Source organism: Vombatus ursinus, unplaced genomic scaffold, assembly GCF_900497805.2.
Source record: "Vombatus ursinus unplaced genomic scaffold, bare-nosed wombat genome assembly UNPS02004337.1, whole genome shotgun sequence".
Classification (NCBI taxonomy): Eukaryota; Metazoa; Chordata; class Mammalia; order Diprotodontia; family Vombatidae; genus Vombatus; species Vombatus ursinus.
This window is the reverse complement of record NW_020944115.1, coordinates 132,183-158,229: the sequence shown is the minus strand read 5'-3', so window position 1 is coordinate 158,229 and position 26,047 is coordinate 132,183. Positions and strand designations below refer to the sequence as shown.

The 26,047-nt window shown below is 40.7% G+C and overlaps 1 protein-coding gene across 1 annotated transcript in view; it reads left to right on the top strand.

Moving 5' to 3' along the window:
- Positions 1-21,973, top strand: part of TRPC5 (transient receptor potential cation channel subfamily C member 5) — a 75,894-nt gene extending 53,921 nt beyond the window's left edge. Inside the window, exons 7-10 of the mRNA XM_027835528.1 lie at positions 18,734-18,940; positions 19,129-19,170; positions 20,482-20,571; positions 21,197-21,973. Coding sequence (XP_027691329.1) covers positions 18,734-18,940; positions 19,129-19,170; positions 20,482-20,571; positions 21,197-21,973 — 1,116 coding nt within the window. The remainder of the gene's footprint in view (positions 1-18,733; positions 18,941-19,128; positions 19,171-20,481; positions 20,572-21,196) is intronic.
- Positions 21,974-26,047: the final 4,074 nt, after the last annotated feature.

Sequence of the window (26,047 nt, the reverse complement as noted above, 5' to 3'; positions counted from 1 at the left end):
AAGGGAAGTCAAGGTCCACAAAAAAATTCATTTAAGTTACATTGGGGAAAATATATATATACACATACATATACGTATGTATGTATGTGTGTGTGTACGTATTAGGACCCCTGCTTGAGGTGGATGATAATTGAATAGAGAGAGAAGGCAAAGCTGCTGACTTTTCATTTTGCTTCTGTTTTCTATGCCAAGGAGAATTACTTTTTTCCTTTATAAAAATGCATTGATATCTTTTGTTTTCACATCAACTTCATTTCCAAATATATGGCATGGAAGTGGCACAGTGGATGGAGCACCAGACCTGGAGTCAGGAAAATCTGAATTCAGACACTTACTGTGTACCCTTGGGCAAGTCACTTAACCTCTGTTGACCTCAGTTTTCTCATCCGTAAAATGGGGATAATAATAGCACCTAGGGTTGCTGTGAGGATCAAGGGAGATGATATATCTTTTAAAATAAATTTATTAACATTTTTAAAAAATTTGTTTGACTTCTGAATTCTCTCCCTCCCTACCACTCACAGTGAGAAGGAAAGAAATGTGATATCAATTATACACGTGCAATCATGCAAAACATTTCCATACTAGCCATGTTGCAAAAAAGAGGCAAGAAAAATAAAAGTGAAAAAATTATGCTTCAATCTGCACACAGATTCCACCAGTTCTCTCTCTGGAGATGCACCGCACTTTTCATCATAAGTTCTTCAGAACTGTCTTGGATCATTACATTGCTGAGAATAGCTAAGTCATTCACAGTTGATCATAGTACAATATTGCTATTACTGTGTACAATGTTCTCCTGGTTCTGCTCAATTCACTTTGCATCAGTTCATGTTAAGTTTTCACAAGTTTTTTTTTTTTTTTCTGAAACCATCCCCCTCATCATTTTTTATAGAACAATAGTATTCCATCACAATTATATAACACAACTTGTTCAGCCATTCCCCAATTGATGGGCGTGTCTTTAATTTCCAATTCCTTGCCACAACAAAAATAGTTGCTGTAATGTTTTTGTACATATAATACCTTTTCCTGTTTCTTTGATCTCTTCGGAATACAGACCTAGAAGTGATATTGCTGGGTCAAGGGGTATGCATGGTTTTATAGCCCTTTGAGCGTAGTTCCAAATTGTTCTCCAGAATGGTTGGAGCAGTCCACAACTCCACCAACAATGCATTAGTGTCCCAATTTTTAAAACATTTGTCATTTTCCTTTTCTGTCATGCTAGCCAAACTGATAGGTATGAGGTGCTATCTCAGAGCTGTTTAATTTGCATTTCTCTAACTAGTAGAAGAAATCCTTGTTTCAAGACCCCAAATCTTACTGGAAGGCTTCAAACATCCTCATTACAGATAATGACTGCTGATAGTCCTGAAAAGACACTACTTATCCATTTTAAGAAAGGCTCCATTTATTCCTATGATTTCTAGTGTTTTTTAATAGGAATGAGTATTGTATTTTGTCAGAAGTCTTTTTTCTGCATCTACTGAGATCGTATGATTTTTGTTATTATTATGGTCAATTATGCTGATGTTTATGTAAATAAATATATATAAATTATTTTTCCATTGTTTCTAAAGTATCCTTTAATTGTTGTTGTTGAGTTAATTGTTCAGTCTTGTCTGACTCTCCATGACCCCGTTTGGGCTTTTCTTGGCAAAGATACTGGAGTGGTTTGTCATTTCCTTCTCCAGCTCATTTTACAGATGAAGAAACTGAGACAAACGGGTGAAGTGACTTGCCCAGGGTCATACAGTTAGTAAGTGTCTGAAACCAAATTTGAACTCAGGTCCTCCTGACCCAAGGGCCAGTGCTCTATCCACTGTGCTACCTAGCTGCTGAGAGTTTGCCTAAATGTTAAAGCTACATTCCTGGTATAAATCCCACCTGGTCATAGTATATGATCTTTGTGATATATTGCTGTAATCTCCTTGCTTGTGTTTTATTTAAAAATTTTTGCATCAATATTCATTTGAGAAATTATTCTTAAGTTTTCTTTGTTTTTGCTCTTCCTGGTTTAGGTATCAGAACCACATTTGTGTCATAAAAGAAATTTTGTAGGACTCCTTCTTTGCCCATTTTTCCAAATAGTTTATAGAATGTTGGGATTAATTGTTCTTTAAATGTTTGGTAGAATTTACTTGTGAATTCATCTGGTCTGGGGGGGAGAGGTTCTTAAGGAGCTCACTGATGGCTTGTTCAATTTTTTTCTAAGCTAGAGTTATTTAAGTATTCTATTTCCTCTTGTGTTAATCTAGGCAATTTATGCTTTTGTACATATTCATCCATTTCACTTAAGATTGCCAGATTTATTGGCAAATAATTGGGCAAATGGCTCCTAATAATTGCTTTAATTTCATCTTCATTAATGGTGATGCATTCATCCTTTTCATTTTTGACACTGGTAATTTATTTGGTTCTCTTTCTACTTAATCAAATTAACCAATATTTTATCTATTTTATTGGGTTTTTTCCCCACAAACCAGCTCCTAGTTTTATTTATTAGTTCAATGCTTTTCTTCTTTTCAGTTTTATTAATCTTCCCTTTTTCAGAATTTCCATTTTGATGTTTAATTGGGAGTTTTAATTTGTTCCTTTTTAGTTTTTTTATTGTATGCCCAATTCACTGATCTGTTCTTTATCTTATTGATGTAAGCATTTAGAGATATAAGATTTCCCTTAAGTATTGCTTTGGCTGCATCCCACAGATTTTGGTATATTGTCTCATTATTGTCATTCTCTTTGATGAAATTGTTGTTTCTATGATTTGTTCTTTAACTTACTCATTCTTTGGGATTAGATTATTTGGTTTCCAATGAACTTTTAATCTATGTTTCCATGTAATTTTTATTATGATCTGAAAAGGATACATTTAATATTTTCGCATTTGTCTGTGAGGTTTTTATGCCTTAATATATGGTCAGTGTTTGTGAAGGTGCCCTGTACAGCTAAGAAAGGTATAAACTCCTTTCTATTCCCACTCAATTTTCTCCAGAGGTCTTATCATATCTAACTTTTCTAAAATTCTATTCGTCTCCTTAACTTTTCTTATTTATTTTGTGGTTTGGTTTATCAGAACCACATTTGTGTCATAAAAGGAATCTTGTAGGACTTCTTCTTGGCTATTTTTCCAAATAGTTTATAGAGTATTGGGATTAGTTGTTCTGTAAATGTTTGGTAGAATTCGCTTGTGAATCCATCCAATCCTGGGGATTTTTTCTTAAGGAGCTCATTGATGGCTTGTTCAATTTCTTTTTCTAATCCAGAGTTATTTAAGTATTCAGAGGGGGAAAGCAGAGGTCCCCCTCTAGTATAGTTTTGCTGTCTATTTCCTCCTGTAATTCATTTAACTTTTCCTTTAAGAATTTGGATGCTCTGCCATTTGGTGCATATATGTTTAGTATTGACATTATTTCATTGTCTGTTACCTTTTTGCAAAATGTAGTTTCTCTGCTTATTTCTTTTGCTTTGAGATCATGATTGCTACCTCCTGCCTTTCTTACCTCAGCTGAAGCATAAGAGATTCTGCTCTAGCCCCTTATTTTTACTCTGTATCTCTCTGTTTCAAGTGTGTTATTTCTAAACAACATATTGTTGAATTCTGGTTTCGAATTCATTCTGCTGTTTCTGTTTTATAGGTGAGTTCATCCCATTCACATTCACAGATATGATTACAGTGTATTTCCCTCCATCCTATTTTTCCCTGTTTATTCTTCTCTCTCTTTTCACCCTGCCCCTCCTCCAAAATCCTTTTTGCTTCTGACTCCTGCCTCCCTCCCTTCTATAATTCCCTCCCTTCTCTTATCCCCTTCCCTTCCTACTTCCCTTTCTCTATCCAACTGAATAGACATGTTATTTCCCCTTTGAACCAATTTCAATGAGAGTGAGGTTCAGGAGTTGCCTGCTACCTTCCCCCCCTTCCATTTTTCTCTCCCACTGAGAGCTCTTCCTTGCATGCCACTTTTTTGTGAGATAATTTTCCCCATTCTGCCTTTCTCTTCCCCTTCTCTCAGTGCATCCCTCTTTTTCACTCCTTTTTTTTTTGAAATCATCCCAACTTAACTCACACCCATGCCCTCTGTCTATATAGACTCTTCTTAATTGCCTTAATGATAAAGTTCTTAGGTGTTACACATATCATCTTTCCATATAGGAATGTAAACAGTTTAACTTTATTGAATCCCTTATGATTTATCTTTCCTATTTACCTTTTTATGCTTCTCTTGAGTCTTGTATTTGAAAGTCAAATTTTCTATTCAGCTCTGGTCTTTTCATCAGGAATGCTTGAAAGTCCTCTATTTCATTAAATATCTATTTTCCCCCTGAAAGAGTATACTCAGTTTTGCTGGGTAGGTTATTCTTGTTTGTAATCCTAGCTCCTGTTTTCTAGAATATCACACTCCAAGCCCTTCACTCTAATATGAAAGCTACTAAAACTGATGCAATCCTGACTATGGCTACACAATATCTGAATGATTTATTTCTGGCTGTTTACAGTATTTTTTCCTTGACGTGGGAGCTCTGAAATTTGGCTACAATAATTCTGGGAGTTTTCATTTTGCGGTCTCTTTCAGGTGGTAATTAGTGGATTACTTCCATTTCTATTCATGACCCATTAAAAGGGTTCAAGAAACACATCCCTCTCTTAGACCAAAGACAATCATGGTGACAGACTCACAGTGGATGTACCCTTCAAAGAGTAGGTGTTCCAGAGGGGTAGCAATCAACTCTGATTTGATAACACAATAGAAGGTGAGTTATATTAAAATGAGGGGCTGAGAGTGACATCATGTCATTCTTGGACGAGAAACTAGGTCTATACAAGACCACCCACAGCTTTGGGCTATCTATTCAAAGAATGTATACCCCACCCAAGCCTGAGCAGAACACAATAGTTTCTACCAGGGTGGGGTCTTGAACAAGAAAGTGAGTCCAATGTCTTTATCTGCAGTGTTCTTTCAGAGATTGAACTTTTAGAAGCAGGACTTTGGAAGAAGTGGAAAGCTCTAAATCTCCCAAAATTATCGGTCATTAATAATCATTTCTCTCATTCCCACATTTGATGATTCTTTTGACAGGCAGGGCCTCCTCCATGAATCACTAACTGATATGACAAACACTTCAAGGGTTTCTAACTGTGGGACTTATGAGGGGAGACGTGAGGGGAAAAAGGGAAAGATGGACAGGACTTTGACAAAATCAAACAGGGTGTTCCCCTTTGATAAGCAGACCTTATAGATAAAAGGCACAAAGGGATAAAGTCAAGAGCAAAACAAAATTGTCCATTTAAGGCTCAGAAGTCTCATCTCATCCAGCTGAACAACATCTGATGCAGTTCTCTAGTCTGGGTGTGATCTCAACACAGTTCTTCTCTGGCTCAGACCACTTGTAGAAATTATCTTCTCTGCTAAACATTTCCTACAAAATTTTTCTTAACACAATTTTAAATTTACTTTGCCAATAACCAGGTCAGATAATGAAAGTTAGCTCAAACCTTATGTCTCTTATTAGAAAATGAAATCCAGAACCTTTTGGACCAGATATTTTATAATTTTAGGCTGGCAAATTGCCATGTTGATATATATATAGGAAACTCAGATACAAATTGAAAATTAGAACCCAATTTTTGTCCTTGGCATTATTCATTCCCCTGTTAGGAGGATGAGATTCCACTAAAGAATTAATAGCACAACACTTCTTATAAGAAGATGGACTTTAATACAAAATGAATTCATTTGAAAGTAGCCAAATGAACTATAATTGTAACAAAATGTTGGAGAATGGATATATAAATACACTGAGTAATCAATTTTAAAACAGTACAAGTTATTTATAATCAAAACATTTTCAACTTCTAGCCACGTGCAAATGAATAACCTCTAACAAAAGTTGATGTCTCTTCAAGGCTTTTACAAGATAAACCACAAGCCATTCCTCTTCTAAGATAACTCATCATACTTTCCTTAACACAGAACTGAGCCAGTTATGATATTCACTAAATAACAGAATCGTATCCTGGTTTCACAAGTCTTTGCATCATTTGCCTAATTATCCCCATACCACTGTGAGAAATTAAAGACCTTAACTTACACAGAAGTCTGTAGCTGGTAACAGATGTCCAGGCTAAATACTTAGTTGTTTAGAATATAGAAAGGATTAAAATTCTAGGCCAAATAGCTCAAATCTTATACTGCATCTTATTATAGTAACTCAGATGTGCTCCAGTATTAGCCTATAAGATAAAGATTTAATATTGTGTTCATACTAATCATCTGACATGATTATAGAGATTTGCTATAAAAGAAGAATAGAGACATAAGGGAAATTGTTCCCTTATCTTGATGTCAATTCCAGGCAAAAGTTATATAGGTGGCCACTTTGCATTGAATCAGGCTTAAAGTCAGCCAGGTGGGATATTTTTAAGAGGAAATGTCATATTGGGGAAATTAAGTCAGGAGAATACTACCTCAGCCCATGCCAAAAGTCATTCTCCCAACCTTTCCCATAAGAACTCCACCTGCAGTTCATAGATGTAAACTCTACAGGGTTGCCAGCATCATGGATTCATTGGCTCAACAGCATTCCTTGATGATCATACCTGGAGTCAGACTCAGAATAATATCAGGTAACAGTCCCGTATGGTCTTAAATAGCAAGTCCCAATAATCAACGCTTCAGGCGGATTCAGCTCTCAAGGAGCACATATCCTAGATAACAAGTATTGACTAATTTCAAATTGGTAACAATAAGAGAGTCACATTTTGTCTGGATATCACTAGTGCTCACGCTGAGTAGCTGCTCTTTCATCCCCAAGTTCAACATTACACAAAGATGTTGCTTTAAGGTGCTTAATAACAAACAACAAAAGACTTGGGATGGGCTGTGGAAATATGATAATTCCAAATTGTATACAGAGAACAGCTTATATAAAAAGTTGTCGATAGCAAAACACGTTCAGTTATTAACCATGTTCAAATGGACATAAACACAGACTACTGCTCTCAGAATCCCTTCAAACAATGGAAGCATCTTTAAGGTGACTCTTAAGTAGTTTGCATGCATTTCTACACACATTCTAATCCCAAATTAAACAACAAACAAGTAAAATCAGATTTCCCGTTCAAGTGACACAAGACAGCTCATAAGTTACTACTCTTCACCAATATAACTATTTGTTCTGAAATCCTATTTCTTAAAACAAAAACAAAAGAAGTTCCTGACTTTAACCTCTCAACTTAATAGATTTATATCTCTGTTTTACAAGCTTCTTTACCTTTGTCTAATTATACTCACATCATTCTGAAAGAATGAGATACTTCAGGAACTGAATCTTATACATATATGACAAGTTTAAGCACTAAATGAACTCTTACTTTGGTGATGGAACAACTACAAATTCAGATCAAAACCACAAGATCTTCCCACTGGCAGCTTACTACAGTAATTCAGATGCTTTGGTTAATCTAATAACGAATAGATCCAGTATTGCAATGGCAAACTTCCACTTTGTCTACCCTGATAATAGAAATTTGTTATGAGAGATATAAGCAGGAACATGGTTATAGCAGCATCGAAACTGGTCCTCAAGGCCTACACCACTATAAGGAGCCTGGCATATGGAACCAGGTGGACAGATTTCTTGTATGGGAAAATGAATTAAGAAGAGCCCAACCTTAGCCTTCCCAAGGTAACCTGATTCGCAGGGACAGATATTCACTAGCCTTTGATCTCAGAGGTCGCTTCCATTGAGCTGCCGACTGCTGAAGTTTCTCTTAAAGCGCCCACTTAAGGCCGGTCCAAGGACACAACAAACCTAAAAATGAAACTCAGAAAGAATATTAAGGGTCCCCAAAAAAAGTTTTCTCCTCAAACAATAAGGTCTCACTAATTACAGTAGGTTTGGACAAACTGTAATCAATACAATCAAATTATTTTAATAAATTAGCTTATAAATAAAATTTAGTAGGCCTCCTAAAAATCATACAAAATATTTTTTAAACATTCCTTCCTAAAAGTATTTCCCTTTCTTAAAAATAGCTTAAAATTTATCCTGTTAAAAGGATAATCACTACACTTGCATGAAGTAAATTAGTTGAAAACCTTTAAAATGACAGATATCTCTCTTATTCAACCTGAAAGCAAAAATAAATCTTTAAAATTTGAATTTAAAAAAACTAAGAAAAAAAACTAAGTTGGCATAAATTGTCTTTAAGTAACAAGTAAATCCCCAAAGTACCATAACAAACCAAATAAATTCTTAATCATCACAAATTCCTAAGTACCACCTCCCTCTAATCAAAAAATGTTTATACTGGGGAGGAAATTCCGTTTTTCTAAGCCAAAAAAAAAAATACCCAATTAAATTAGTCTTATCACAATAACAAAGTGTACCGGGGCCTTTAAAAAGTTACTCAATGTCTTTTTGTTCCCTTTGTCTTTAAATATATCACTAGAAATCAAGAAAAATAACTACATGGAGGAATCCCACATATTGAATATGTGATAGTTCACTTAAACCCCTAGAAAATCAATACTGCCCAATTGCTGTAAACCTCCAAATGAACATATATGTATATATATGTATGTGTGTGTGTGTGTGTGTGTGTGTGTGTATATATATATATATACACACACACACACATATATATATATATATATCCTTAGATGAATCAGGCTTGAAAATCACACCTCCATTTTGTGAAAGGATTCTCATTTACTCAATGGGAATTCCACAACACAGAAAACTCTTACACAGGGTTAATAAGAATTTATGACTAGATGGTTCCAAGAATCCTTCTAGGTTTACAAAGGAGATTTCACAAGGTCTATTCTTTGTACAATTACTAATTTTCCTTTTAAAATACCTACATAAATACTTGATAGGTTTTTTTAAAATGATGACAATAACTCCAAGTAACTTAATTAACAACCTCATCATTTTCCTAGGTGACAGCCAAATACAGGTGAGCCTTCCCCTTAAATATTGACAAAACTTGGAAGGTTAAGTTCTTAATTGCAGTGCTTCCAAACATTCCAGCATGTGGTCAGCAGGGCGGATAGAATGACTTAATAGCTTCATTCTTTTTTTTTTTTTAAACAGTACAAGTTTTAATCTAACACCATCTAGAGTATAAGAGAAACTGCTGGTAGTTTACCAGATCACACAGCATAAGGGAATTGAGAAACATGGCGATACAATAAACAATATCATGTATTTGAAACTGAAACAAAATCCGTTACCAATCAGGTGGCCTCAATTCAGGCGAATTCACTTCCAAATTACCTTACACAGAAAATCATCCATCTCATCTCCATTGGCACTATATACTGATCACAACTAAAAAACCCATATAATGTTATCAAGTATGAAGCAATTCCTTCTCATTAAAGAGATAATAAAAACAGTTAACATTCACATCGCATTTGCCCTATGCCAAGCACTTTACAATCGTGTGATCCTCACAATGACCCTGGGACGTGGGTGCAAACTGAGGTCCCCCCTTTTTTTTTAAAGCCATGGGGTTACAATTCCCAGCTCCATATAAACTTCTCCTCTGCTTCCCAATCCTCTGCCTCTTTCACCTTTCTTTGAGACATCAGACAAAGAACTTATCCTAAGCCATCTCTCCCTATCCATCCTGCCAGAAATTTCAAGCTGCATATACTAAGAAATGCATATAAAGTTTTACAAACAGTTAGAAATCACCCCTGTCATCATCAGGTTAGTGTAAAGATTCTAAGCTATGTGCAGCTTTTGGCCCAGGCAGAGACCTAAGGAATCTAATTTAATGCTGGCACAGCGTGGCCACTTTCCCCAGCCAGAAACCTTCAAAAGCTTTCAGAGTTACTTAAATAGGTGAATTAAAATAATAATGATTAAATAATTGAATAGTACAAGGAAACATTTAAGATTTTTATATAATAATCACAAATCACAATAACCAATATCTTTACCTTATCCAATATTTATATAGTGTTAGATTTAATAAGGCCTTCCTACAGATTTATCCTGAAAAGTGGGTGGACATGTGTATTTGTCCTTCATTCTCTTTTTTTAATTAATTTATTTTTAGTTTTCAACAATCACTTCCATAAGCTTTTGAGTTTTACATTTTTCTCCCCCTCCTTCCCCAAGATGGTATGCAATCTGATATAGGCTATACATATACATTCCTATTAAACATATTTTTCACATTAATGTAAAGAATTAGAACCAACAGGAGGAACCACAAGAAAAAAGAAACAAACATAAGAAAAAAACAGCAAATAGTATGCTTCGATCTGCATTCAGACTCCATAGTTCTTTCTCTGGATGCAAATAGCATTTTCCATCATGAGTCTTTTGGAATTGTCTTAGATTATTGTGTTGCTGAGAAGAGCTAAGTCTATCAAAGTCAGTCATCGCACAATGTGACTATTACTATGTACAATGTTCTCCTGGTTCTGCTCATTTCACTCACCATCAGTCCATACAAGTCTTTCCAGGTTTTTCTGAAGTCCAGCTGCTCATCATTTCTTATAGCACAATAGTATTCCATTACATTCATATACCACAACCTGTTCAGCCACTCCCCAATGGATGGGCATCCTCTCAATTTCCAATTCTTTGCCACCACAATAAGAGCTGCTATAAATATTTTTGTACATATGGGTCCTTTTCTCTTTTCTATGATCTCTTTGGGATACAGCCCTAGAAGTGGCATTGCTGGATCCAAGGGTATGCAGTCTTATAGCCCTTTGGGCATAGTTCCAAATTGCGCTCCAAAATGGTTGGATCAGTTCACAACTCCACCAACAATGCATTAATATTCCAATTTTCCCACATCTTCTCCAACATTTATCATTCTCCTTTTGTCAAATTAGCCAATCTGATAGATGTGATGTGGTACCTCAGAGTTGTTTTGATGTGCATTTCTTTAATCAATAGTGATTTAGAGCATTCATTCTTAAAGAGAACCATGACATCAAGGAGATGATAACATGACTTAGAATTGACTTTGATTTGAGTGACAGAGGACTGTGCAAGGTCACCAGCCTCACTTTCTCCTCCAGAGTCATCTGGGTCCAGTGGCCAGATATTCATCAGGACAACTGGAGATGGCCCAGGATGCAGTGGGGGACCTTGGCCCTTTTAAGCTAAGGTATTTCCAGGTTCTCACTTTGAGTGAAGTAACACTCATTCAGTGAATTGGCCTCTTTAAAGAGTGAGTCAAGGGATGGCCACTTTAATAAAAAGAAAAAAAATAAAACTGAGAGGGGAAGATCCTCAGGGTTGCTGACCATAAAAGTTACTATTTACATTCACTCTGAGCCAGAAGGGTCCAAAAAATAACCATGAAGCAGTGCTTGGGCAGGGACCTATTGTTGTCCAATCTATGAGCTCCAGAGTGAATTGGGTTTAAGACATGGTCTTTGATTAACCAGATGATTTATCTAACCTTACCAGATTATCTAGATATCTAATCCAACCAGATTAAAACTGGTTAAAGACTGATTTCTAAAAATCTTTTCCTTTGCAATTAATTTCTAGTTCTTAGGAGTCAAATCAGTGTACTTTAACCACCTAAGGTAAGCATGGGACTAGATCCTGAAATCTTAAAATACTGAAACCCTAACCCAGTTACTAATCTGCTACTGATTATTAGTTTTATTATTTTTGCATCTGTCTTTTAACAGTTAATCCATAACCCAAAAGAATGAAAGAAGTATTCACATTTCTAACAATATTTCTAATACAGTAAATTATCAAATTAATGTTAGCCATTATCTTTATACACAATACAAATCACATAACTGGGGTAACCTGGCTTAAAACCACACAGTTAACAAGTTTCCTAACATAATATACTAATAAATAAATAAATACATTTCACTTAAAATGAAACCAGAATAAATTCAATGATACCTGGATCTATTTTCCAAATGTTATCATACAGAATCTAAATTTATAATTTCAAAGATTTTAGTATTATATTTTCTACAAGGGCTATTTATTCCAAGCATTTCATGTTACAGGATTCACTTTTTCCAGCTAATCCACTTCCAAAGATTTTGATTCTAATAAATTCTATCACACTTATGAACAAACTCTTATCAGATTCCTCCTTTGCCCATAACAGAAACTGCCAAGTAGAACAAGAGGGGCTTTCTGACTCCTCCAAAAAGCTTGCCTGCCTCCTTGACAGAAACATTTTTCCAAATTCCAAATCAAAAATCATCCTCACACTCCTTTTTGTCCTGCTTCTCTTCACCTTTTAGAATCTGGTGAGAGTTAAGACTTAATAATTTACAGATCAAGAAAAATGCATTTCTCTCACAATTTTTGCCAACATTACTTCTAAAAATCAGCTCTTGCAATGTTAATATACATTTTAAACAAATTACTGAAGTCCTAAGGTGATTGTATTTAAGGCTATGATATAAAAGCCCTGATCAAAGTGTCTTAAAAGACAAAAAGCTGATTTTTGCAGTTTTAAACACATTGCCTTGATGCCAAAGTTCTGATGTCAGATATATTAGGGGGGAGGTGGGTCCAGTGGCAAAAACAATTCTCTAGATTTAAATTCAACACGATCCAAGTGACTTTAAGTGGCTCAGTAATTAATCTTACTTGAGATGATGACTACTTGGTCTGAGATGTTAGCAAACTGGGAGTTGTCACAGTTAAAGCCTCACCAAAGAGGGGAAAAAACATTTTGGGGGCTAAATTTTACTGCGAGAGAAAGATCCCTTCTCTGCTTCCATATCTCAAATGTACTCTTGGGAGAGTATCAGCCTACTTTTTCAGTTCCCTTCCTTAACAAGCTGATCTTGGAAAACCTCACACAGATAGATGCAGAGACAAAGCAAACAGAGCCTTAGTAACCCAGAAATCCAAAGTTGAGATTAAAACTTTCTTCGAAGAACTTTCTACCCTGCTTTTTTTTTAACTTCCCTGTCTGTCTCCTGCTTCTGCTCAGAAAGCCACCCTATCCTACACTTAGGTTAATTCCTCCAACATACATCTGCCAGAAAACCCCAAGAGGGTTTCTCCCCACTGGGCAGAATTTTTACCTAATTTGCTCCCCAAGATATCCTAGTTTTTACAAGGATTCATATCTGTTTCATCCAACCTTCTTTTTTCCCCCACTTAATAGTATTTTATTTTTCCAATTACGTGTAAAGATAGTTTTCAACATTAACTTTTATAAGACTTTGAGTTCCAGATTTTTTCCTCTCTCCCCCTCTCAAGACGGCATGCAATCTGACATAGGCTCTATATGTACAATCATATTAAACATATTTCCACATTAGTCATGTTGTGAAAGAAGAATCAGAACAAAAGGGGGAGAGAGAGAGAAAAAGAAACAGACAGAAAGAGACAGAGGGAGAGAGACAGAGAAAAAGAGAGAGAATAGCATGAATGTGGACAGCGTTTTCCATCATGAGTCTTTTGGAGTTGTCTTAGATCCTTGCATTGCTGAGAAGAGCCAAGTGTCTCAAAGCTGATCATCACACAGTGTTACCATTACTGTGTACAACGTTCTCCTGGTTCTGCTCACTTCGGTCAGCATCGGTTCATGTAAGTCTTTCCAAGTTTTCCCAAAGTCTGCCTGCTCATCATTTCTTACAGCACAGTAGTATTCCATTACCTTCATATACCACAACTAGTTCAGCCATTTCCCAACTGATGGGCATCCCCTCAATTTCCAATTCTTTGCCACTCATGCAGCCCTCTTACCCAGGGCTTTTAATGAAACTTTTACCTGCAAGAAATGTTGGGCCACATCTACTTATTAACTCTTTAAAATTAGTAAGAGGACTGGAATGGTCAGGCTTCTGATCCCAAAGTGGATCCTCAAATTTCTCAGGCACCTCTCCACATCTCTGCCCACGCCCCAAAAACTCAATGTAAAAACAGGACTTCTCTTCAAAGCTCTCTTCAGCAGAGGCCCAATAGTCTTAGTCTGTCCCCTTAAGACTGTTCAAGAGGACCCCATGCTAGTGAGAGGAAAAATCAGAGAGCTACAGAATTCCAAACAGATAAAGAGACACAGAACAGATGAACTCACCCAGATGAAATTTACTTACTGGTAAATGGAAGAGTCAGGTCACCACCAGGGTCCTAACAGAGACCTCTCCTTGTGGAGAGCTGTCCAGGTGGGCCCAATAGAAGGGAGCTCCTTGTTCAGAATCTAGAGTGCAAGGCTCGGATCTCTTCATGGTCAGCCAGAACTGTGACGATTAAAAAGGTTCAAGAGACGTAGCTTCTGGGTAGTTCAAATATTTTATTAATAAAGCCAGCACATGAGGCAGCTAGGTGGTGCAGTGGATAGAGCACAGGCCCTGGAGTCAGGAGGACCTGAGTTCAAATCCAGCCTCAGACCAAACACCTGACACTTACTAGCTGTGTGACCCTGGGCAAGTCACTTAACTCCAATTGCCTCAAAATAAAAAATAAAAAAATAAAAATAAAGCCAGCACATTATTAATAAAAGGATGGTCATTTGGCCATCTCTTAGACCAAAGACAATCATGGTAATGGGCTCACAGTTTATGTACCCTTCAAAAAGTAGGTGTTTCTGAGGGGGACAATCAACTCTGATTGGATAACACAATAGGGAAAAAGAAAAATAGTTAAAGAGAGGAAAAGAAAGAGAAAAGAGAACCACAGAGAAATAAGCATTTATTAAGCACCTACTCTGCCAGGCACTATGCTAAGCACTTAAAAACCAAGCAAACAAGTAGCTCACTTGATCCTTACAACAACCCTGCAAAGTAGGTGCTATTGTGATCCCTATTTTCCAGATGAGGAAACTGATAGAGACCAGGTTAAGCGTTTAGGATTACACAGACAGTAAGGGAGGGGAAGGGGAAAAAAACGGAAAGAGAAATTCCTATTGAATTACAAAACTTGAGAGTCAAAAGGGACCTCAGCATCCATACATGAAAGGAAGCCCCACTATGAGGTGGTGCCCAATCTTTGCTTGAAGCCCTTTGCTTTTGCCCTTTGGATCAGACAGAACAGGCCTAACCCCTACTCCGCTCTCCTGTGCCCCTTGGGTCATCTGTTCTCCAAGCCAAACATTCATTTTCATATGGTACTCAAGACCCTTCTCTGTCTTGGTTGCTCTCCTCTCTGACTAAGCAATGTCCTTTTTTTATAAATTTATTTTTATTTTTTTATTTTTTAACATGTGTTTTTAAAACTTTGGGTTACAGATTTTCTCCCTTCCTCCCTCCCCACCCACTCTCAATGAAAAGGCAAGCATCTCAATACAGGTTATAGATGTGTAGTCATGCAAAACACTTCCATAGTAGTCATGTTGTGAAAAACTAAATATATTTCCCTTCATCCTATCGTATCCCCCGTTTATTCTATTATCTCTTTTGACCCTGTCCCTCCTCAGAAGTATTTGCTTCTGATTACCCCCTTTCCCAATCTGCCCTCCTCTCTATCATCCCCCTGCTCTCTTGTCCCCTTCCCCCCTTATTTTCCTGTAGGGTAAGATAGATTTCCATACCCCATTGTGTATGTTATTCCCTCCTTAAGCCAAATCCTATGAGAATAAGATTCACTCATTCCCTCTCCCCTTCCCCTATTTCCCCTCCACTGTAAAAGCCTTTTCTTGTCTGTTTCATGTGAGATAATTTACCCCATTCTACTTCTCCCTTTCTCCTTCTCCCAGTATAATCCTCTCTCACCCCTTAATTTTATTTTCCAGATATCATCACCCCTTCATCTTCAATTCACCCTGTGCCCTCTATCTGTCTGTCTATATATACATATAATTTTTTCCCTCCCACTACCCTAATACTGACAAAGGACTCATGCGTTACAAATATCATCTTTCCCTGCAGGAATGTAAACAGTTCAACCTTAATAAGTCTCTTATGATTTCTCTTTCCTGTTTACCTCTTCCATGTTTCACTTGAGTCTTGTATTTGAAAGTCAAATTTTCTATTCAGCTCTGGTCTTTTCCTCAGGAATGCTTCAAAGTCCCCTATTTCATTGAATGACCATGTTTTACCCTGAAGGATTCTACTCAGCTTTGCTGGGTAGGTGATTCTTGGTTGTAATCCAATCTCCTTTGCCCTCCAGAATATCATACTCCATGTCCTCCACTCCCTTAATGTAGAAGCTGCTAAATCTTGTGTTATCCTGATTGTGTTTCCACAATACTTGAATTGTTTCTTTCTGGCTACCTTCAATATTTTCTCCTTGACCTGGGAACTCTGGAATTTGGCTACAACATTCCTAGGAGTTTTCCTTTGGGGATCTCTTTCAGGAGGTGATCGGTGGATTCTTTCAATTTCTATTTTGCCCTCTGGTTCTAAAATATCACGGCAATTTTCCTTGATAATTTCTTGAAAGAAGCAATGTCTTTCTTAAAACATGAAGCTGAGACTAACCTCCAGGTGGGGTCTGACGAGGACAGATTACCTTAGCACTGCTATCTCCCTATTCTGGAGGCTCTGTTCCAATTAATGCAGCCCAAAGTCCCATGATATTTTTTGATCACAATATCTCACACCCCTGAATTCTACTGAGTTTTCAGTCCACTAAAATCCATAGATATTTTTCAAAGCCATTGTTCTGAAAAAAAATCCATGTCCCCTTCCCCATCTCATACCTCTAAAGTTGATTTTTTTACACCAAGGTACAAGACTTTACATTTATCCCTAATCAATTTCATCTTAATAGATTGAATTTAGTGATTTAACCCAATCCTTGTGGATCCCTACTCCATCATCTAGGGTGTTGGTTATACCTGATAGCTATGTGTCATCGACACATTTCATGAGCATACCGTGTATATTTTTATCTAGATCACTGAACAAAGTGTTAAGCAGCACAAGGCCAAATATGGATCACTGAGATTTTCCACTGGACACCTCTTCCCACGTTGACACTGAACCGTTAACCACTATTCTGAGTCTGGTCACTCAACTAGTGGATGCTTCTGTTTCTCTTAGGAAAAGGGTGAAACAGATGTATAAAAGGACAGAAAAGGAGGGAGAAACAGAGAGAAAAGAGGGACAATTTTTGTTTCATTTAGAGAAAAGAGAGAAAATAGGAGATAAAAAGGAGACTTTTCTCAATTTCTGTTTCTTTTTGAGGAACAGTAAGAAACAGAAGCATAAGAAAAAGAGTAAAAGGGAAAGGAAAATTGAGAAGTGAGAGAAAAATACAGGTTTGGAGAAAGAAAGAGGACAAAACTAAATTCCAACCTGTGGCCAGTTCATCTAACCAATAAAAAGTCCAGAATCCTAGCTAGAACATGGCAAGGCCAAGGTTTGTGTATCACTCACTCACCCCTATTTCTACTTGGGACTAAACGAAACTGCCTCCTAAGGAACAAATGGTCCAACACTGATCTCTTCCAGTGGGCCTTCTGTGCACTCCTGAACACTGACATGCTAATGACAAAAGAAAAATCACTTGATCCTAGAAGAGCAAGCTTATTGGGAGGAGAAACTGGGTGGGCTCCACGGTCTAGAAGACCTATGGCTGCAGGAAAGACATTGTCTCTGCAGATGACTCGATCTGGTTTGTTCTGCATACACAAGAGGAACTGCAGACCCAGGCATGTTTCCTTTTTATTTAGCAGCTAGATAACCCAGGTTACATTCAGTGCACAAGTGTTAGACGAGGTCCTTCTTTTGGAATGCAAGAACTCACTGGTGCTGACTCCAACCTCTGACAATTATTAACCTTGTGTTCCTGGGCAAATCATTTAACCTCTCTGCGCTTCAATTTGCTAATCTGAAAACCTATCAGAGATAGCTCACAGGGTCGTTGTGAGGGTCAAGTGAGATAATGGATGATGTAAGCACTTTGCAAACCAATATTAATCTTAGTTACTATGATAGTGCCTAACCCTGACTCCTGGAATCTTGAGACTTTCTGGAGGAGCTAGAATTGGTTATGAATTTGAAATAAGGAAGAAAGCAATTGGCAGAAAATGGCTTTGATTTCTCCTCTCCTCATCTCACTCCCTTGTTATCTTATGAGACAATGGTTCTTAGCCTGGGAGACAATTACAGTATGGATATTAGGCTGGGACAAATGCCCAGTGGAATGCCAACACATGATTGGGGCTCTGTCTACTTTTTGGAAATACACAAATACAATCTCCAACTAATGAGCTCCTTGTCTCTTGACAAACCCAGCCATTACACATGGCCTATCAAACATGCCACTTTCTCAAAATATTGAAACACCCAAGAAACTAATTAAAATGGGCTTAGTCACAGAACTCTCCAAGATGAGACACCCAGCAAATGAAGAGACTAGGTCAATTCAGGGCTGGGTGAAGGGAGGAAGTGTCACACTGTAACCTCTCCCATCTGCATAAGTCATCCAGGATTCTGGGAGATTTAACGTGGTCAGTTCCCTTCTATGGAACACTAACATGTTTCCTTTTACGAATCCCACATGGATCTTAGCCCCCACAATGACATAGTAAGAAAAAGACTGGCTTTGGAGTTAGTGAAGCTGTGTTCAAATCCTAGCTTGGCTATCTCACTACTTTGGGTGGATCAGCTAACCTCCTTGAGCCCCAGGTTTCTCCCCTAGGAGGACTAGATGATTCCTCAGGTCACTTGGAGCTCTAAATCTATGGTCCTAGGGTCTTGTGACTGTGCAGTTGGTCATACATGGCCTAGGGCAGCTGAAAGTACAAAAAGGGAAACTGTTGTTCTTTGCAGGATCATCTCCCTAACCCTTAGGCTTCTCTCCCTCACACACACAGGATCATGCAGATATTGAGTGGAAATTTGCCCGAACCAAGCTCTGGATGAGTTATTTTGATGAAGGAGCCACCTTGCCACCTCCCTTCAACATCATCCCAAGCCCCAAGTCCTTCTGCTACCTCGGCCAATGGTTCCACAGGCATTTTTACGCCAACCGGGGCTCGGCGGAAAATGGAAAGAAGCATGGGAACCTGAAGATGTTCACTGTAAGGCTGCTCCTTGGGGGGGGGGGGGGTCTTGGTGCCCTGTCTATCCCCAGGCAGCACCTACTCTCTCTGGCCTGTAGCACTTTGAGTTTGTGTCCTATTGTCTTCCTTGGTCCTGGGGAGGAATTTGGCAATGCATGGGGGAGGAGGGCTGCTGGTGTAATGTCCATGTTCATTTGTGATTCTAGGAACGCCATTCTGACAGCCTGATTCAAAATCAGAATTACCAGGTAAGGCCCTATAACATCTGGCACTAAGGCGAGAGCACCTGACCAGCTCCTCCAGCTTGGAAGCAACATCTTCTATAGTCCAGATATGTTCCCTATCTGCATCAGTGGAAAGCATTTACACGCTGAAAGTTCTCTACAGGGATCCAATCCCAGGTCCAAACCAAAAGTGAAAACTGGGCCTGGCCTCCTAACCAAGAAAAGCAGAAAAGACATCATTTCCTGCCCATTGCTTCCACAATGCCCTGGATAATTTTAGGAAAGGAGAATGTTCCATGGGCATTTGGTGTCAGAGTAACAACTTCCTTGGATCTAAACAGAGCCAGTGGCAGCAGCTACAAAAAGGATGAGGCCCTAGAAGTTTCTGATTTAATGAGGCTGGTTCATAAAGGATGGTGCCACTGAGGACCAAATTGGAAATAGCCTTAGGCTGGATCACTAGCAGTAACCAGCCCAGAGAAGGACTTTCAGACCACAAGGATTGCTCTGACAAGCCAATGGGAATAATACCTCAATATGGCAATATAGGTGACATCCAGCCAGAAGGCGGGGGATTCGGTGTCATCTGATCAGCACCCTGGACAGCGACTGGGTGGGGAGAGAGAAGGGAAGCAATAGCAAATTTAGATAAGACATTGTCCCTGCCCTCGTGGAAGGCATAGCACTTTTCTAGAAGGCCTATAGCTAGGCAGTGCCCTTCAAGAGCCAGTGAATCTGGGTTCACATGCCAATTCTGCCACTTACTGCCTGTGTGACCTCAGCAAAGTCCCTCCTCTTCCCCTCTCGGGGACTCAATCACTTCTATGAAATAAGAGGATTGCACTAGGTGACCTATAAGCTCTAAATCTCTGAATACACACCAATCCCATCCAATCCATTAAATATTTAAGTGCTTAATCTGTTCAAGGCACTGTGTTAGACACCAAGGACACAAAACCCAAATTAAAAAAATAATACATTCCACAACATAATCCATGGTCTCTGCAACCCCCCCCCCCAGAACTCGCCAAGCACACCTCCTGGGCCTGCTGCTCCCCATCCTGCCCACCCCTCCCAGCCACTAGACCAGCCAGATCTCATCAGCTATAACTCAGGGCCCCTTCTGGCCATACTTGAGAGGCCAAAGCCCCCAACTGCTAGAACTTACCATCCATCCCCCCAGACTTGGGTCCCTCTAGACGTTCTCTAGTCACAATATTACAGTGCAAATACACTATACCTGATTTCTGCTGAATTCTGTAGCAGACAATCCCAGGATGAGCGCTAGCTAGGCAAGAGGAAGGAAGTGAGTGCACTTTCTGCTTTATGTTCCAGGGAGTGATTCGGAATTTGGTGAAAAGATATGTTGCGGCCATGATCAGAAGTTCCAAAACAAATGATGGACTAACGGAAGAAAACTTTAAGGTAATTTGAGCCCACCGATAACGGTGGGCTCCTAGAGCCCAGTGTCTTGCTGTAGCCAGAGGTTTCGGGCAGGGGAATACGACCTATGTGGACAGCAAAGCACAGCTAGAATCCACAGCCTCTCTCAGAAATCTCTACCATCCAGCACAGAGAGGGAGGGGGGCATTTGTCCAATACCAAGCTCACTCCATTCTGCCCCCAAAACATCCATTTCACCACCTATCACATTCTATCATTATTGAGTCATTCCTTTGAGCCTTAAATGCATTTATTTCTGTCTTCTTGAGTCCCATTTGAAATATAGATACCCTTAGGAAGGGATCAGAGCCTTAAGCTAACACCTTAGTGAAGGTGGACACCAGAAAGGGCACACGTGGGACCAATAAGAGACACAAAAAGGCACCAATTTTACCTTGGCTAGTGAGGGCCAACCCTGAGAATGACCGAGCTCAAAAGACTCCTCAAAGATTGATAGAATTTTAGCGTCAGGAAGGCTGGGAATTCAAGTCTGCCTAGTGAGCCTAGGCCAGGCATCTCCCCCCTCCCAGAGTGTCTTTTCCTCTGTAAAATGGAGGTGCTGCCTAGCAAAGGGCTCAACAAATGGTGCCTATTCTTACCTCCCTAGGAGTTAAAGCAGGACATCTCCAGCTTCCGGTATGAGGTGCTTGACCTCTTGGGCAATCGCAAACCCCAGCGGAGGAGCTTTTCCACAAGCAGCACTGAAATCTCCCAGAAGGATGATGCCAATGATGGCAGTGGGGGGGAGAAGGCCAAATCTAAGAGTGTCTCTTTCAACCTCACTGGCAAAAAAAGGGACTATGGCACGTCAGCCCCAATCAAGACTACATCCAAGACAAGTAGTGGGGGTGCAGCTGCTGCCCCCACCCCTCAAGTGAGGCCGAAAACCAGCGGGCCCAGTAAGCACTCCTTTATGAGCAACCCATTCCAGAAACTGTCAAGTTCCAAGAAAGAGTCTTTCAAGAGACTGGGTCTCTTGTTCTCCAAGATGAATGGGCATCTGGCTGAGCCCAGCGCGGAGCCAATGTATACGATTTCAGATGGAATCATTCAGACCCGCTATACGTGGCAAGACAGCAGATATTCCCAGATGGATCCAGAGAGGGGAGAGGCTAGCTGTTCAAAAAGTGAGAGCAACCTCTCAGAGGCGGATTTTGGTGGGGGGGCGTGTGCCCCCAGCACTAGTGCAAGGGCCTCTGGGCAGAGCAGTGAATGCCCTCTTGCGTCCTCCAGTTCTCTCCACTGTTCTTCTAGCATCTGCACATCCAATTCCAAACTGCTTGACTCCACAGAGGATGTGTTTGACTCGTGGGGGGAGGCTTGTGACTTGCTTATGAATCGATGGAAGGATGGACAGGAAGAGCATGTCACAACTCGGCTCTGAGTTGAGCCCGTGCCGCCCGCTCTAGATGTGGGCAGGAGGTTTGTCTTTCTTGGCTAGAGGCTAGGGTGGAGAAGGGGGCTCTGAATCCACCTGCTTTCAGAGCCACCCACTTGGCTTTCATTATTGCTTCAATGTTTGGTGCATTTGTTTTGTTTTTGCCATTTTCTACCTATAGATGATGAGCTCGTCTTTGCTACTAATGGAAGGGGTTCACCAGGAAGCCCCAGAGCTTAGGGTTCATCTGCACTTTCCAAGCTTTGGCACTGCTTTTCCTGCCTTCATGCTCCTCTCTTCTTCCTCCCCCAAAATAAGAAAAGCCCAACGCACAGGAGCTCCTGAGCAAAATCCAACCAGCCACTGGCTGAGTCTGACTCTCTGAGCCGCTTACTCAGGGCAGCCCAGGGTCACCTTCTCCCCATCTTGCCCAGCAGAGTGCCACTGCTGACAGCCTGCCTTTGTTCTCACCAAGCTGTGTGGAAGTGAGAAGTTCCTATGATACCCTTTGGATGTGCTGGCATCAGAGCTGGGATAGAGACTGACACACGATGACTGCAGCAACTCTGCCGGACGCCATGATTGCTACTGTGACGACTTTTCAGAATCACTGCGAGCAAAAGCTTTTCCTAGATAAAAAACAGTCTTGGGAGGAAAGGAGAAACATTGTCCTTGCCAAGGTATCAAAATCTGACAAAGAGCATCTGACACTTTAATTAACTGTTTCCTGAAAACAACAACAGAATCCCCAAACCCACAACACCAACACAGAGAGCGCACTTAGGGATCCTAGCCTGGGGAGCTGCAGCGGAATCAGCTGAGGAAGCTCCACACAGAACAGAGAAACAAAAGGTCTGCATGCAGAGGAAGACCCAGCACCAGAATGGACCAGGGAATTTAGAACTCCAAGGATGTGCTCTCAGAGTCTCCGCCGAAGTCAGGGGGTGAAAGGCCTGGATGCACGTGCATGTGTACATGCCCTGGGCCTACAGTTCCTCTGGGGGGTCCGGAGTAGCAGCTGCCCCCAAACCCAATTCACAAATGCTCTGCCAATGACCCTGGTGTCATTATTAGTAGCAAGGTTTCCCACATCCCAGATACAGTGCTCCTAACAGGCAAATTGACTGTGAGCAACGGATCTCAGAATTATCTTTCCCATTCTGTTTGATGGCACAAAATCCCCATCTATGGCCCCTGTATCCAAGGCTGTGTGTACAACTTTGGAAGAGATGCCTTTTCTTGCTACTATCTGTGGCTGATAAACCAGGGACAGCTGTCCTAGATCTCACTCTGTTGATGATGTTGGCATCAGGAAACAGGCAACACTCCATTCTTTTCCAAGGGGGCTGTGTGGCTGGGTCAGGGGCTTAGGCCCTCCTGACACCTGGTCAGTCAGATCACAGTTTGGGCATAGTAGGGACTTTGCTTTTCAACCCTGGGGCCTTATATGTGGGCAAATATCAAGTTCTCATCAATCAGGCTGGGGTCATGATAGAACATAAGAGATGACAGGTGATCTGATTTCAATGCCCGTCTGCATGGAGCTTGGGAGAAATGAAGGCTCAAGGTTCCCGTCCTACACTAAGAGTCAGTTTCTTCCAGGAACCACATTGTAAGCCAGAGAACGCATCAGCAGAGGTCACCTCTGGCCACAGCTGGATCTTGTTTTGTTATGTTCCAAAGCAGAGACCCATCACAAAATTCAGAGTCAAAATGTCTATTCCAGAACCAGATGCTAAGAACACAAAAGCATATTCTACTCCCCATTATTAAATCATCACAACATGACTGCACAGAAACATCATTAACTTTCCTTGCACATTATTAAGTAGCTTAATTCAACTTCCTACTTATCTCTTCTCTGGCCCTGAATTTGGTTTAAACTCATTATCATGACAGACACCTGCTGGTTTCATGCACTTTGGCAAGTCATTAAGCCTCAGTGTCCTCACCTCTACAATGGGGATAATAAGACCTGCCTGGCCTGCTTCTCTGTTCGGTTCAATAAGCGTCTCTTTAGCACCTGCATGACCCTGTGTACTAGGTACTAGGGACAGGAATTGGAGCAGGGAGCTTCCTCCATCAATGCTCCCATTGAGCACCGAGGGGCCACGAGTCTCACAGCCAATATGGATCAGAGGAAGGGCCCAAAGCCAGATCTTACTGCTTTCTAGGAGGTGGAGACAAGACCAAACACAAAACAGGCCTTTGTCCTCAAGGAGCATGCATTCTGCTGACGGAGTCCTTCTTGGCATCTCAACTACATTTCACTATTAGGCTGAAAAATCTCCAAAGAAAACTACTGAATGGTGTCCAGAGGTACTTGGTGCATGCAGCCCCTCCCTGAATTCCAGCCGTTGCTCTAGGGGCACAAAGGGAGGGTTCCAAGCACAAATGCATCATCTTAAAGAAGGTCTCCATTTCCCCGGGATGCTGGACTAGCTCTGACTTCTAAGTGCAACCTAACTCAGACTCTTCCAGGCAAGGTGCATTCATGTGACTGCCATTTTATCTCAGCTGCGAGGTGGGAACCAATCCAAGGATGACAGTGTCCGTCCTGTTCACCAAGGACTCCAAAGGCTGCCACCACACCGTGCTGTTCAGGGGGGGACCCTCTGTTGCACCAGCTCCATCTGATCTTCAAGTGAGCACCATTAGCATGCAAGACTCTGGCCCAGAGAACACATAGATCCCTTGCACTTCAAAACAAAATTGGGGGGGGGGGATTAGGCACTCCTTTGCCAAGTCATGTCCTTGCCCTGGACCTTGACCTTGGTCGGTTCTACCAATCCAACCTAGTCCAATCCAACGAGTATTTCTGAAGCTCCTACAACGAGCGAGGCACTGTGCTGAGCACTGGCCTCTAAAGAGCTCATGAAAAGACCTGGCATTGTAACCCTTTTCCAAGAACTGGTACTGTGCACATTGCATGGGGTGCCATTGTAAGGCCCCACAGGCTTCAGCTAGAGCCCTGGGGCAATGTGAGGCAACCGAGCAGACCAGTTAGTGGGTCCACATGCGCACATCCGCCTTCTTTGACTACAATACCAGAATGACTTCCAGAGAAATCCCTTCTTCGGCTTGAACAATTTCTATGTTCCCACCCCCAACTTTGCTGATGTAGAAGCTGTCACTTGGTGCTCCACCGCTGGCTTCAGCACAGAGACACTGCCTCAACTGCACCCCCAGTAGCTACCCCAGTTGCTTATGCCTTGCTTTGTTTTGTGTGGGTCCGTTTTGTCCATGTGGCACCCTCCTCCCCCCGTAATCTTGGTTTCTCAGTCCCTTTGGCTGATCACTGAGCTTCTTTGTTGGGGAGAGAGGACCGAAGTGGGAGAATGACCTTCCTTTGGAAAGAAGCAGCTTCAAAGCCATGCTCACCCAAATGAGTGCATGCAATGGAATGGAGTCCGTCGGGACTGTCACAAACTTGAGATCTATCAAGTTTGGGGGTTGTTGGCTTTGCAGAAGACAAAAGACATAAAGTACTCAGGTTAGAAGCAAAGGACAGAAACAAGCAACCAACAATCTCCTAACTTTCAACTAGCATTCATGGTGAAACCTACCACCGACTTGAGGTGTGACTCTCTGTGCTAACACACGGCCTAGGATTGCCATGAAGGTGCTGCAGGTTGGAGCTCCTGCCGGACTGGGGTGGACTGGGGTGGAGAGGAATCCATCCCCAAGTAGCCCGGGCACCATGGGCCCTTGAGCTCTGCTTTCAGTTGGTTCCTGCCTGCTCTCAATGGTTTGGTGTCTTTGCCCTTTCTGTTATTCTCTCAGCCTCAGTTTATATTCCACTTTCTTTTCCTAACAGTGTAAGATGTGCACGTGTGTGTGTGTGTGTGTGTTTAGTGGCACTTGAGAGCCATGTACATATTAAAAATTTGAATATTTAAATATAAGGTTGAGTGGGTTAGCCTCATGGCCTAGAGAAGTCCAAAGTGATCTGCCCACCATGGCATGAATGAGTGGCAGCAATCTGGGAGAAAGCCCACAGCTTGGCCCACGTGTGATGAATGTCTTTGCCTGAGTGGATGTAACAACCATGCAGCTCACATGGCCGAAAGGCTCTTCTCA